The following is a 12,600-nucleotide window of genomic DNA, read 5'->3' on the forward strand; positions in this document are numbered from 1 at the left end:
TCAGGAGTGCCCTAGCATACCGTCCCCCGAGTGGGGGAGTGAATGTCATAGCACAACTTATGGTAGACTTGCTCCCAATCGAGGCCATCTTGAGAGGCCTTTTGTATTTACTAGACAATGAAATTTGAATGAACGGTGATTCCAGCTCGATGCGCTATATCAAAGATATTTTTGACAGATTGCATAACATATTTTTTATTTTATATTATTTTTATTATATTTTAATATAAATATTATTATATCTCTATAAATATTTTTATTAATAATATTTTATTATTAATTTTATTATAAATTTTTATTTTATAATATATAACTAGTTTTTTATCCCGTACTTTGCATGCGGAATATAAAATCACACTATTGATTATATGATAAAAAAATAATTTATTAAAATATATTCTAGATAAATAGTAACAACATGTCCATCCATATTCAGAAAATCAATAACAGTAATCTTTAATCATCTAATTAAATAGATATAAATAAATTTCAACACCATCTATTAATGATATAATGCTTGCATTTAACGTTGGAAGAATAATTAGGTAAAAAAATTTGATATATGATATATAAAAAATTAATTTTAATCTACATGATATTTATAGATTTTTTATATAATTTTAATCTACGTGACATTCATAGATAAAAATTCATAGATAAAAATTTACTGCTGACGTGGACAGCTTATTTGGTTACTCTATTTTTTCTTATTCTCTGTTTCATATATATATATATATATATATATATATATTAGATTTAAAAAGTTAGAAACTAAAACAGTTTTCATAGTATTTAGATAATGTACTGATAAATAATCTTATAATTTGTAAAATTTTGAACGGTAAAATAATTATTTTTGTATACCAAATCGCATGTCTACTCGCTCCAAGACCATCAAATATGCTATCGTATGCACTGTGGTGGTCATCAATCATCACGTGCTTAGCATCATCATGCCCCGAGGCTGCAAACCTATTTTATTACGCATTCCCTAATCCCCCATGGGGGTTAAGATTCGACTTAGAGTAGGGCCAAGCCCTCACTACACTGTCACAGCTTGCACATCACACACTTTAAACAGACAAATGGTGCATCCCCCCCCCTCCCCCCCCCCAAAAATCCCATGCGTCAGTGGCTCAACATTTTGATACGAGTAATTACTAATATCACCAGAGTAGAGCATCACATCGTCCCATTCCAAGCCCACCGCTTCCGGGAAAGGTGTCAGAGGCTCAAGAGTTTGATATGAGTAATTTACTTTAAAATTTTCCAGTTGCAAATTCTGGATTTGTGTCTTAGACCATCCCAACGGCATGAGGTAATATTTTACAAAAATCATCATCATAGCAGACACGAAATTTGCAATCGGATCATGATACAGCCACCTGCTGTATTTGTACACCCAAATCCCAGTTTCAGGGTAAGTTCTGAAGATTATTTTATGAAAAGAAGATGATAAAATCATGAAACCAAATATACTCTGATGTATATGTATACTACCAAGGAACTGCTCATCAAACAAGTGACAGGATGGACTACCAGCCGTCAGCCCGTCACCTAAGTCCAAATGAAATCGGAAAACTGATAACAATATGATGACCAAACAACTATTCTAATGGAACAATCCTCCTCCTACTTGTCTGCAGTCCGGATGGGAGATATGATAGGATACCCCGCCTATGCCAAGACGGACCACGAGAAGAAGAACAGGCTAATCAAGCCTGAGATTCCAAACCAGGTCGCTCTACGGGCACTTCCGCTTCCATTTCCCCCTGCAGGAATAGCCGTAATTTAATATAACCAAAGAAAAAAAAGTCACAACCACTAAGGATCAAGACAGCATCCTTTTTCTCTTCCTAGACTAGATATAAAAGTAGTGTTCTTAGCGAGATAAATATGTAATGCAATTGAAACAAACACAGGACAGTTTTAAATTTCTTCTATCACAAGGTGAAAACAAGAGCCGAAAAATAGGTGGTTGAGTGATATTGATATGGACCTATACAGACAGCCGCATACTTGTGGAAGACAAAGAAATAATCATGTTGCTCCCTGAGTTACTCATAATTCAATCACCTCCCTTTGAATGCCTTCAAAGATTACACTTTACTTGAGCTAGAGTACCGATGCTGAATGAAACAACACATACCCTCCAAGGCTCCAGCATACTTGCAGTGTTCAATAAAACACGTGATATTTGAAAATAATCCTGACAATCTTCAAGTGAAGCTATGATACTGCAACACCACAAACTTGCAGTACTCTTACTGTCTGGAAAATCTACAGACACGTATTTAACGAAACTCCTGATTTTTTTTTTCCTTCTCGAAAATAGTCTAATCCTATTCTCTCAAGCACATGATATTGTGTAATTCACTAAAAAACTGATATTATATCTCCAAACTTTTGCAGCAATGAATTGATGACATCTTTGACAAAAAAAATCATTTATGAAAAGCACCATGATGTCAACAAAATTGCAGACTCATTACAATATCATAATTTCTAAGGGGAAAAAAAGCGAGTGTGATATCACACAGGTGCAGCAATATTCCAGCAGTGATTGCATTATATACTGATGATACGGATTTCATCAAACTAAACCAAGCTGAATTGAGACAATGCGTAGTTAATGCACATGTTATGCCTCCATGAAAAAGGGAACCAGACCAAATATAGTAAAGGAACATAATCAAAGATGATGATTAATTGTGAATGGTGAAAGGTTCGAACTGCTGTGTGCAGCAAAGATGCTGCTCAAATGTCAAATTCAATCTTTCGCCATTTATAGTTGGTTACCCACTCCGATCAATTCTTCTCACAATCTCTAACTTAATTGACAAAGGCATATATGTCCAGTATTATAGATGAAACCATAGACCATCTACAATTCAAGTCAATCAGAACATGATCTGACCAATATCCTAACAAGCATTTGGCAATTTAATATTTGATGAGGACTCTATTACATTCACTAACAGATTGCAACACTATTTATTTGGTCTGGGATTGGGCATTGTTGGGGTGCATGGAGAGTTGGGGATGGGTGTTGGTCCATAGTCACAAGGGCTAAATGTAATCTATGAATAAAAAAGACATTTAGATATTGACAAGTATTCACATAAGTTGGTTTAGATAATAGTTTCAGCAACCTTGGAATACAAGTTAAATAATTCCACATGGTTTAAAATATATCTTTTTTGTTCCTATATAGGATTTTGAAAGTCAACAAAATGTGATTAAAGTTGGTCTAGGATGAGTTATCAGATCCTTACAAATATGGATGGGTTAGGAATATACTTATGATTATGACATTCTTGCAGATTAAGTTTCATGAGTCTTACTGAAACAGCCAACAACACTTGATGTATGTGATTGATCCTAGAAGAATCATCTAGTGGATGGGAGTAATTAGGGGTGACAGTTTCTGACCTTACCTGTTGACCTGGTCCAACTTGGACCTGACTTGCGTAACCTGACCCATCGAGTTCGTGGGTCAGGTACAGATCCAATCTCAACTCACCAACGGGCAAACCATCATGTAGGGCTGAATCCGGACCGAATACAGATCGGATATCAGCATATCCATATCCATATTTATTTTGTCTGATGAACATAAATACGGATATGGATATTATTCAGATGCAAAAATTTATATCCATATTTATTTTAAATGGATACGGATACAATTTGGATATTGAAAATATGGATATAATTATGGATACAAGTTGGATAATTAAACTTTATGACTATAATAGATGATATTACTAAATAGATGATAAATTAAGTTAATAGTATGTTTATATAATTGTATATTTTTCTTAAAAATTAATAAATATTATATAAAATTTATAGGACTACAGATAAATTCGGATATTCCAACACGGATCGCATAGTTGTCTATCCATATCCACATCCATTTTTCTTTGACGGTATGGATACAGATACGGATATTAGTCGGATCCTCAAATTTCTATCCATATCCAAATTAATTCAAATATGAAAACAAATCCGAACGGATATTATCCATACCACTTTCACCCCTACCATTAATTCAAAAAGATATATGGTATATGATTTTTTAATAATATATTTAGATTGATTTTTATATATTTTAAAATTACATAATATAGGAGCAGCTGGACCAATGAATCAATCACTTAGAACTAACAGGAGAGATGAGTTGTAGAACAAATGGTGCAAAATAATGAAAAACAGTCTATCCATTTAATATAAAGCCCTAAACTAAATAGCGTAGGCCATAAATAGGTCAATGGTTTGGTAGGTTGGCTTTAGGTCGGATTCGGGTCAAACATTCCTAACCTGCTTGTAGGTCAGGTCAGGTTCGAGTCAGACCCTATGAGCTTTGGTATATGAGATCAACCTAACCCGCTAAATACTACCCCTAGGTGGGGCTAGAAATAGGCTCGGGTCCAGCTGACTTCAAATAGAGCTATCGGCTAGGCCTAAACAATATCAAGCAAAGTTTGGGCATTAGATATAGACCCATTTTTTTGGGCCGAGCTCAGATTTACTATTGGCCCGACACGAGCCTGGCCCAAGCTCGAGTTCAAGCCTGATGCTAAGCCCAAATTTAGGCCCGAGCCCGAGCAGTTAGGCTTAGTTTCTCAATCAAATTTAGCACTTAATGAGGGTTTGATTATTTGTTTCTAATGAAAAATCTTAAAGAATATAAATCGGAGGTTATGACATGTTGATTCTTTTCCATTATTCTATTTTTAGATTTCCAACACAATATGTAAGCTTGTAATTGTACATTTGGGCCAGCCTAACTGGTCCAATCAGGCTGAGCTTGAGAAGGGCTCGGGCCTGAGTTTTTGAAAAAAATTCAAGCCTAAGCCTGGCAAAAGCCCAAAAAGAAAAAAATTCGGGTTGCGCTCGTATAGGGGTATGGCCCAATCTAGGCCAATTCCAGTCCTACCCCTAAGTGAAATTCCATTAACCAACAAAATGCAAGAAGTTGGATTTTTCTGATGAGAACCCTTTATGTTAATTGATAATAACACTCCCCCTCTTGGTTAATGCACTTTTCTAACTCCTTTAAAACGCTATGCATGGAGAATGAGGGTTTTGTTGGTGTGGTCCCTCCTCATATGGGACCCATCGACAAATAAAGAGGAGCCAAGTGTGGAACCCAAAACCACACAAAAAACTTATCGTGGTGTGTGCAAAAACTAGGGAGATGCAGAAACCTTTTATTACATGGAAAAAGAGTTCGTAAGAGACTCTAATTTTTGCCTATAAAAGGAGGGGCTGTGGACGTGAAAAGGTGAATGAAAAAAAAAAAAAAGAAGAGAAGGCCGTGAGCCACCAGAAAGAGAGAGGAACAGGATGCTTCGTTCAAAAAAAAAATGATTGAAGAACATCGATTGGAGGAGTTCGCTTAAGGTCAGACTAAAGTTATTCCATCGAGGAAGGTTCTTCTGGAGGTTTGTTTAATCTTGAATTTCTTCTTTCTTGTATTAGAAGCGGTATTCTTATGTAGTATCAGGAAAGATTTTTGTACTCTAAACTATTATTATAGTGGAAGCTCCTTCTTGCTCTGATCACTGTTTGGACGTAAGCTTCGACTGAACCACAAAAAATTCTGATGTTCTTGTGATTGCTGTGATTTCTCTATGCCTTTGATATTATCATTAGCGTAATTTTTTGCACGCTTTATCTATTATTTTTCAGTACTCAAATTCCAATAGATTTCACTATTAAAGAAGAGAGTACTCAAACAGTAAGCTAACTCATGAGCAAGAAAATAGTAAGTTATAAATGGCCTGATAGTAAAACATGCCAAAAATACAAGATTGCCTTGGTAATGACTGTGTTGTATGTACTCATAGTGTGCAATACACATGACTGATAGAATCAGGATGATTGGATCAGTGATGAATTAAAGGCATGTTTGATGGCTGTGATCCGATTAAACTTATAAAGCCTTTTACCAAAAGATTTTTTATTCATGTGAATTTATAGGTATGATATGATGCATTTATAGAGGTGAGCCCCAACCATGGCACAGCATCCGCATTCTATGTAGTAGATAGAAGAATTGATGAAGGTGTTGGCTTAATGCATGATGAAGGTGTGGATAAAGAACCTACTCCAAATGGAGGAGGGGTGCAACTGCTGAGCTACAGTGCAATTTGCCAAGAAGAATAGCTATTGCTACACAGACAAACACATGATAAATAGACTGACGCCACAAGTATCAAATTGCAATCTTTTAGGTAAACATACACACAATAATATTATCCCAAAAGTATCAAATTAAAACTTTCGGGTAATAGTAGAGAACGTAACTTCTAATCAATTCCATTAGCTAACTAGACTTCTATTTATTTTGTTCAAACTGTCTTCAAAATAATGGGGTGGTTAACATACCTGGAGAAGGATGAGACCCGGGAGCCAGAGCTGCAAGAAATTAATTGACAAGAAAAGCAAAGAGTTAGCAGCTCGCACAGCAACAGGTAAGAACATAAATTTAACAGTGTAGGTGAGGAAGTAGCTGAACTCGTACGTGCGCATTTATTCATTTTCTTTTCTTTACTTTATTTTCTCTGTTTTTTATAAAAAAAATACTCATAGCCATGATCGATCGTGATGAAGAGCTGTCCCTCCTCAGATCGAAACAGAAGGTTCGGAGCGCTCAGCTCCCGAACGGCTGACAGACTTTTCAGCAAATACGAAATTGACACGTACAAATTCAGAGAGAAAAGCCAATGAGCGATTCGCTAAAAAGCCTGTCTGCTGTCCGGAGCAACACAGCTAAGCGAGAATACTTTCCGTAATGGTAAAGGCCACCGGAAAGCGATCAGGGGCGAAAAAGAAAGGGGACCCCGAGGGATGCTATGGAAACCACAACGAACCGATTCCCACTCGTTTCCCACGGCCGATCACGATCACCGGACGACGACCCGGCATCATGAGAGCCAACAAGAGCGATCAAAGAAGAAGAAGAAGTATCGGGGTTCAGGGTAACCGATGGGAGAGACATTTTACCTTCGGTGCAGGCGGACAGGGTGGAATTGACGCCGCAGCGGCTGGAGAGCTGGAGGGCCTTATCGACGGTGATGTTAAGAAATTTAAGGATGTTGGAGTCCTTGTAGAGCGCGCACAAGCACGCGAGCTGGTTCTTCACCGCATCCCTCAGCGGCTCGCAGCACGACTCTGACGGCTTCGTCGAGTTGTTTATGTACTGTGCGCACTGCGACAGATTCGCCGCGCACGACGGTGGCTGCTGCCCCGTCGCCACCGCCGCCATCATCGCCACCCACACCACGACTACCATCACCGCCATCTTCTGCCCTAAAATCCCCATCTCTCTCTTGGTCCTCTTTATTTTCCCGCAGACCGAATTGGGAACCTTCTGTGGGCTATAATACAGCTTCCCGGGGACGCTCCATCTGTGCGTCCGTTGTCACCCCTCGTTGAGTGGCTCGTCGAAGACCCGGCCACTTGCCGTGACGCGACTTTTCGTTTGGTCGACTTGTCATCAATGAGGGCCGTCGTTTTTTTTGACCATAGGCAAATGGAGTAGGTAGTATTGAATGGACGGTCTCTGATGACTGGAGGGTGGAACTCTTTGAGATTGACGGTCGTGATGAATACCAAATGAAGTCAAACATGTAGTCCACCGCGCAAAACAAATGCCTTTGCGGAAAAGACGATCACAAGTTAATGCTGGCGATGGATACTAATTGACCGTTGGATTAAAGGGTGACGGTACATTGGAACGTGTTGTTTCCGGGTCTATGTTTTATATTCCTTGGTCTAGACCGTCAATAGATTATCCCGTAATGGTCACTGAAAATAGCTGGAAGCCAGGTTAAGATACGTGGGCTAATTAGCCGTTTTGTTGTTGGATTTTGTTGGTGCGTACATTGAAGGTGGGAGAAAAATAGTGATGGTCTTTTGATAGAAAAAATAGCGATGGTCTTTCACGCATAAGATCTGGAGCTGTTTATTTTTGTCACCAAACGTCTGAGAAGAACAAATCATACCGATAATATAAAATTGGTTTCGATTTTTTTAGTTTTTATTGTCTCCATCAAAGAACGAAAGAGTAATGGAAATAGAAGAAAAATAAGTATCCAGATCGCCAACGTGTGAACATGTTTGGTCATGCTCCCATAATTGTTTCGCTTTCGCTGAAATTGGAACTTGGACGCTGGAACGCGTAAAGCGGCGTGTTGGCAGGGCTTTGAAGTCTTTGGAACGAAATGTCGGTCTTTCATCTATTATTATTATATATATTTCAATTTTCAAATGATTGTTGGGCTTTTCAGGGATATAGAGAATTCCGTAAATGATGGAGGGTTGAGGGTCTTAACATGTAACTAATTTCATACCACATGCATTTGAATGCTGGCATAGAACACTATATTACAAGATTCTTTTGTTGGAGTTGTGGTCTCCAAAAAAGCCGATACACATCACAAATCTATGGCAATTCAGAATCTCATCCAAATAAGATCAGCTGGAATATTATTTGAATTTTTAGTTCTACAAATATTATCTGAATTTTTTGATCTTATATAGATAATCATAATTTTATCTGATGCTTTGGTCGATATAAGAGTAAATACTCACCTACACGGATCTCTTATATACTCTCACCGTTTAATCCTTAGCACCATTATCATGTTAAAGATCCGAATCCATCCAAATCCAATCATAAGTACCACAAAACAAATATCATAATAGTTTGTGATTAGTCCAAATAAGTCTATGCTGTTGTATTCCTTTTTTCTTTTGTTCATGAGCTAAATCCATCCTAATATATCATTAATAGCAAATCAAAATCTTACACACACATAAAAAAATATATATATATTTAGATTCTTTGATTTTATATAAATAATCAAAACCTATATAATGCATGGCCTACGTGAAACCAAATGTACCCGTGCTGGTCCTTACAAATCCAGGGTTAATTTAAAAGGAATCATAACTATGTGGTAGAAAGAAGCTAAAAACATTCATGAGTATCTAAAGAATGCATTAATTAGCTCTTACGAGTTATGGAATATAATAGTTCAATAACGTGTCTTGCAACATAAATAGATGTGCAATCTGTGATGATAGCATAGTGTTGATCTATTATACCTTTTTGTCATGCATCAAATGTTTGCGTTTGGCCTGCATTGGCACCAGGTAGGGGCCCACGACAATCCTGTCTACACGACAGTGGAACTGAGATGTAAGAAGTGTTTTTCAAATCCTGTCTCCACTTTTGGATGAAGCGGAGGTGCGAACCTCCCCGCAACAGCACCAAAGCCAAAGTACAAAAGCTGTTTCAAACATTGATACCTTGCCGATGGAAGTGCGCCTATGATTCTTGATATTATACCTGATCAAAAGTCCTGTCACCTTCCCGAAAAATGTTTTCTTTGATGGGACAACGAAATAATTTCGGGGGAGATAACAACACTGTTGATCAGGTACCTTTCAGGAAAATGTGAGTCATGACTAAGTGGTCCACTCTCATCAATCAAATATCAAGAAGGGGATGCATCGGGATTAGTAGTGGGATAGTTAGAGAGTTAAAAAATAATAGTTGCAGAGTCGCCTCCAACAATGTCCTTCCAGCACCAATAATTTTTTAGTGATGCCTTCTCAAGCAGCTTCAACACTAAGAACTGAAACATTTGTGATAGAACCACCAGCAATGAGCAGCCCGGTACTGTAATCTTTTAGGTATAAACTCACTACTTCACCTTTACAACACCAAAGAGGATTCCAGGTAAACTATATCACCCATGGGGAGGTGGTGTCATTGAAGAATACTGAGTCCCCTAGTTTTAGAAGGTTTTTTCGCAGCCCTGACCTTGGGGAATTTGTGAGCTAGAAAAGGTAGTCCTCAGAACAATATGTGCTAGAGATTTTCTGTCACCTTAGAAGATGCGCTCGTGGACAACCAGATAGAATACTGAAGATAATAAATAGTTCTTTTCTTGCTTAGAAGAATTGATATGGTAGGTATTTCTAAGCTATCGTATAAGGGTATTAATGTGGCATGGAAAGAGAAGAACTATCAAAAATGTTAGCAGTAGACCGAATGTGCTGAGCTACTCTGCATTAAACAAGCAAAATATGCGAGGGCACTTCTCCTTCTTGGCTCTGCGTATGAAATAATATTTCTGAGCTGGCAAACAAGCTAGCTATTTGCAGGCTAGCTTAAGTTTAGCTTGAAATTTGATTTAAGTTCGGTTCAATTGGCGAGAAACATGCCAAGCTAGGACTAGGCTTCATTTGCCCAAGCTCGCACACATTAGCTTAGAATATTTTATAAAATATATATTTTAAATTATTAATATTTTATATAAATAATTATTTTGTAATATTTATAAATTAATATAGACTATGTAGAATAGAATGTTTCTAATTATAAGATTAAGATATAATAAAAAAATATTATGCTACACTATATAAATATCTTAAATGATATCAAGTTCTCACTGTATCTCTTAGATGAAGAAGAGCTCCCCCTATGTAAAGCAAAAATCCTATAACATGTATATATACCCAAGGAATCCAAACGATCACCCCAATGTAAAGCAAAGGTCGTTCGAGACATGCTCAAGACATGGGCAAACCAATTCAAAAACTGGGGCATAAGTCCATTCTTTCAGAGTCACTTTGATTTTTAGGAAAATTATAAAAACAACCCTCAACCAAGGGTCAACCAAGTGATACCCCGACCCTTGATTTAAAAAGTAACAAACAAATTCTTCAAGTTTGCAAATTGGTTCTTCGACTCTCTGCAGCAGATGATATTAGCTTATTATTTCAATTAGCAAAAATGCTCTCATTTTTTTTTAGCCCATTCGAATATTTTTTAAGATCCATGCAAACAGATGAATAATCCAGATTATCCACACAATCATTTGAAATATATGCAGATGGATGAGTTATCCTAATCATCCATTGATTATCTTGATATCTAAGTAGGTAGGTGAATTCACATCATCTATATGGTTGCTTTGAGATCTACGTAGATGGATGAATTATCTTGATCATCTACTAATCCCTTGACATTTGTGCAAATAGATGAATATTAGGATCGTCCATCTATTTGCTTTCCAATTTGTGTAGATAGATGAAATAGCCTTCATTATCCACTGACTGCTTTGAAATCTATGTAAATGGATGAATATTTGGATCATTCATGTGGTTGCTGTGAGATCTATGCAAGCATCATCAAGCTCTCTTCCTCCTCTTCTGCTTTTCCTCCATGTTGCTAGTGACGTGGATGACATAGATAGAAACACTGACAGATAGTTCATGTGCCAATCTTTTTCTTCAATCTCGATCTCTTGGACTTGAATCATCCACAAGCCCCATCCTCTCACCTCCGCAACTTCCTACCAATCGCTAGAGCACTACAGCAATCAAAGTCCTTTGCCAAGATCTCCACTCCCTAAAGCTCGATCACTACCCCTACCCCTCTCCCCCCTGCGCCCACACCCCCTCCCCCGCCTCTGCTCTCGACCATGGACGAGTTCCTTGACTCCTAGTGCGGGACTTCGATTCCATCCCCCTCCAACTCGATCACCATCCTTATGTGAGTACAATCCTACTAATGCTTCCCACTTTAAGGATCATGACGTTGGGATCTTCGATAGCTGGAGTCCTTCAACCTAAGATGATGTCTTTGGTGATGGGGTTCCGGATCATCCACTACATCCTTGTGATTTGTGTAGACAGATGGGTCATCCACCATAGCTTCAAGATTTGTGCAAATGAACGATTAATCTATTAAATGTATGTCCTAGAAGCCAATCAGATCGACACATTAATTCTTTTAGGACATAATTTGTACTTGACCTAATTAATAAGGATAGTTAATTTTTATTCATGTAGTGTATGTGTCCATGAATCGTCTAGAGAACTAATAAGATATGACATATATTCTCAAGAGTTAAAATTTGAGCCATGTTTATTAATAGTTAATTTTAAATTATTCTGATCGATGGATCATCACGAGATTGTGATTGATTCGATTAGATTGGTGCACGGATCACTTTTTTTTGGATAGATGAGTTCGAGTCTACAGTGTAAGAATATTGAAACGAGAGTGCAGATGTTTGTTAGAAAACAAAGTATCGAACGTGATCAATACGAGAGTCACATAGATATCTATTCACTCGTCATGACTTTCTCGATGTTGTAGTGGTATGAATGGTTTTTTGACCTGTGGTACCTCGACTACTCATAATGGGGGTTGCTGTAATTTGACTTACATATACTTGTCCCTAATCATTTGATTCTTGTGGTGTAGATTGGCTGTAATAGGTTTATTGTAGAGTAGGGTTTGCACCTAGATGGGATCTATCAAACTTGGTAGATAAAAAATAGTCCTATATGATTTATGAGATTGAGTTTAAAAGACCTTGATCCGAGTAGAATGAATCATGAAAAAGTATTTTTACATTTTGCACATAAGAACTCAAGTTGAATAAATCTTATATATAGTGGATGATGGGGTTTGATGAATTTTTCATAACATCCATTTGTCAGGACTCCGATAGAAGAATTGAATCATACGATAACTACATTTAGAGATTCATTCCTTCTATTCTACTG

General features: G+C 37.4%; 1 protein-coding gene across 1 annotated transcript; it reads right to left on the reverse strand.

The window, feature by feature from the left end:
* Nucleotides 1-1,453: 1,453 nt before the first annotated feature.
* Nucleotides 1,454-7,444, reverse strand: LOC105054274 (non-specific lipid transfer protein GPI-anchored 7). The gene is made up of 3 exons (XM_010935766.4): nucleotides 7,015-7,444; nucleotides 6,397-6,426; nucleotides 1,454-1,772 (listed from the first exon to the last, which is right to left on the reverse strand). Exons 1-3 carry the CDS (start codon nucleotides 7,331-7,333, stop codon nucleotides 1,678-1,680), a joined length of 444 nt encoding a protein of 147 aa, XP_010934068.1. The 5' UTR covers nucleotides 7,334-7,444; the 3' UTR covers nucleotides 1,454-1,677.
* Between the last annotated feature and the right edge of the window lie 5,156 nt (nucleotides 7,445-12,600).

Source organism: Elaeis guineensis, chromosome 11, assembly GCF_000442705.2.
Source record: "Elaeis guineensis isolate ETL-2024a chromosome 11, EG11, whole genome shotgun sequence".
NCBI classification, from domain to species: domain Eukaryota; kingdom Viridiplantae; phylum Streptophyta; class Magnoliopsida; order Arecales; family Arecaceae; genus Elaeis; species Elaeis guineensis.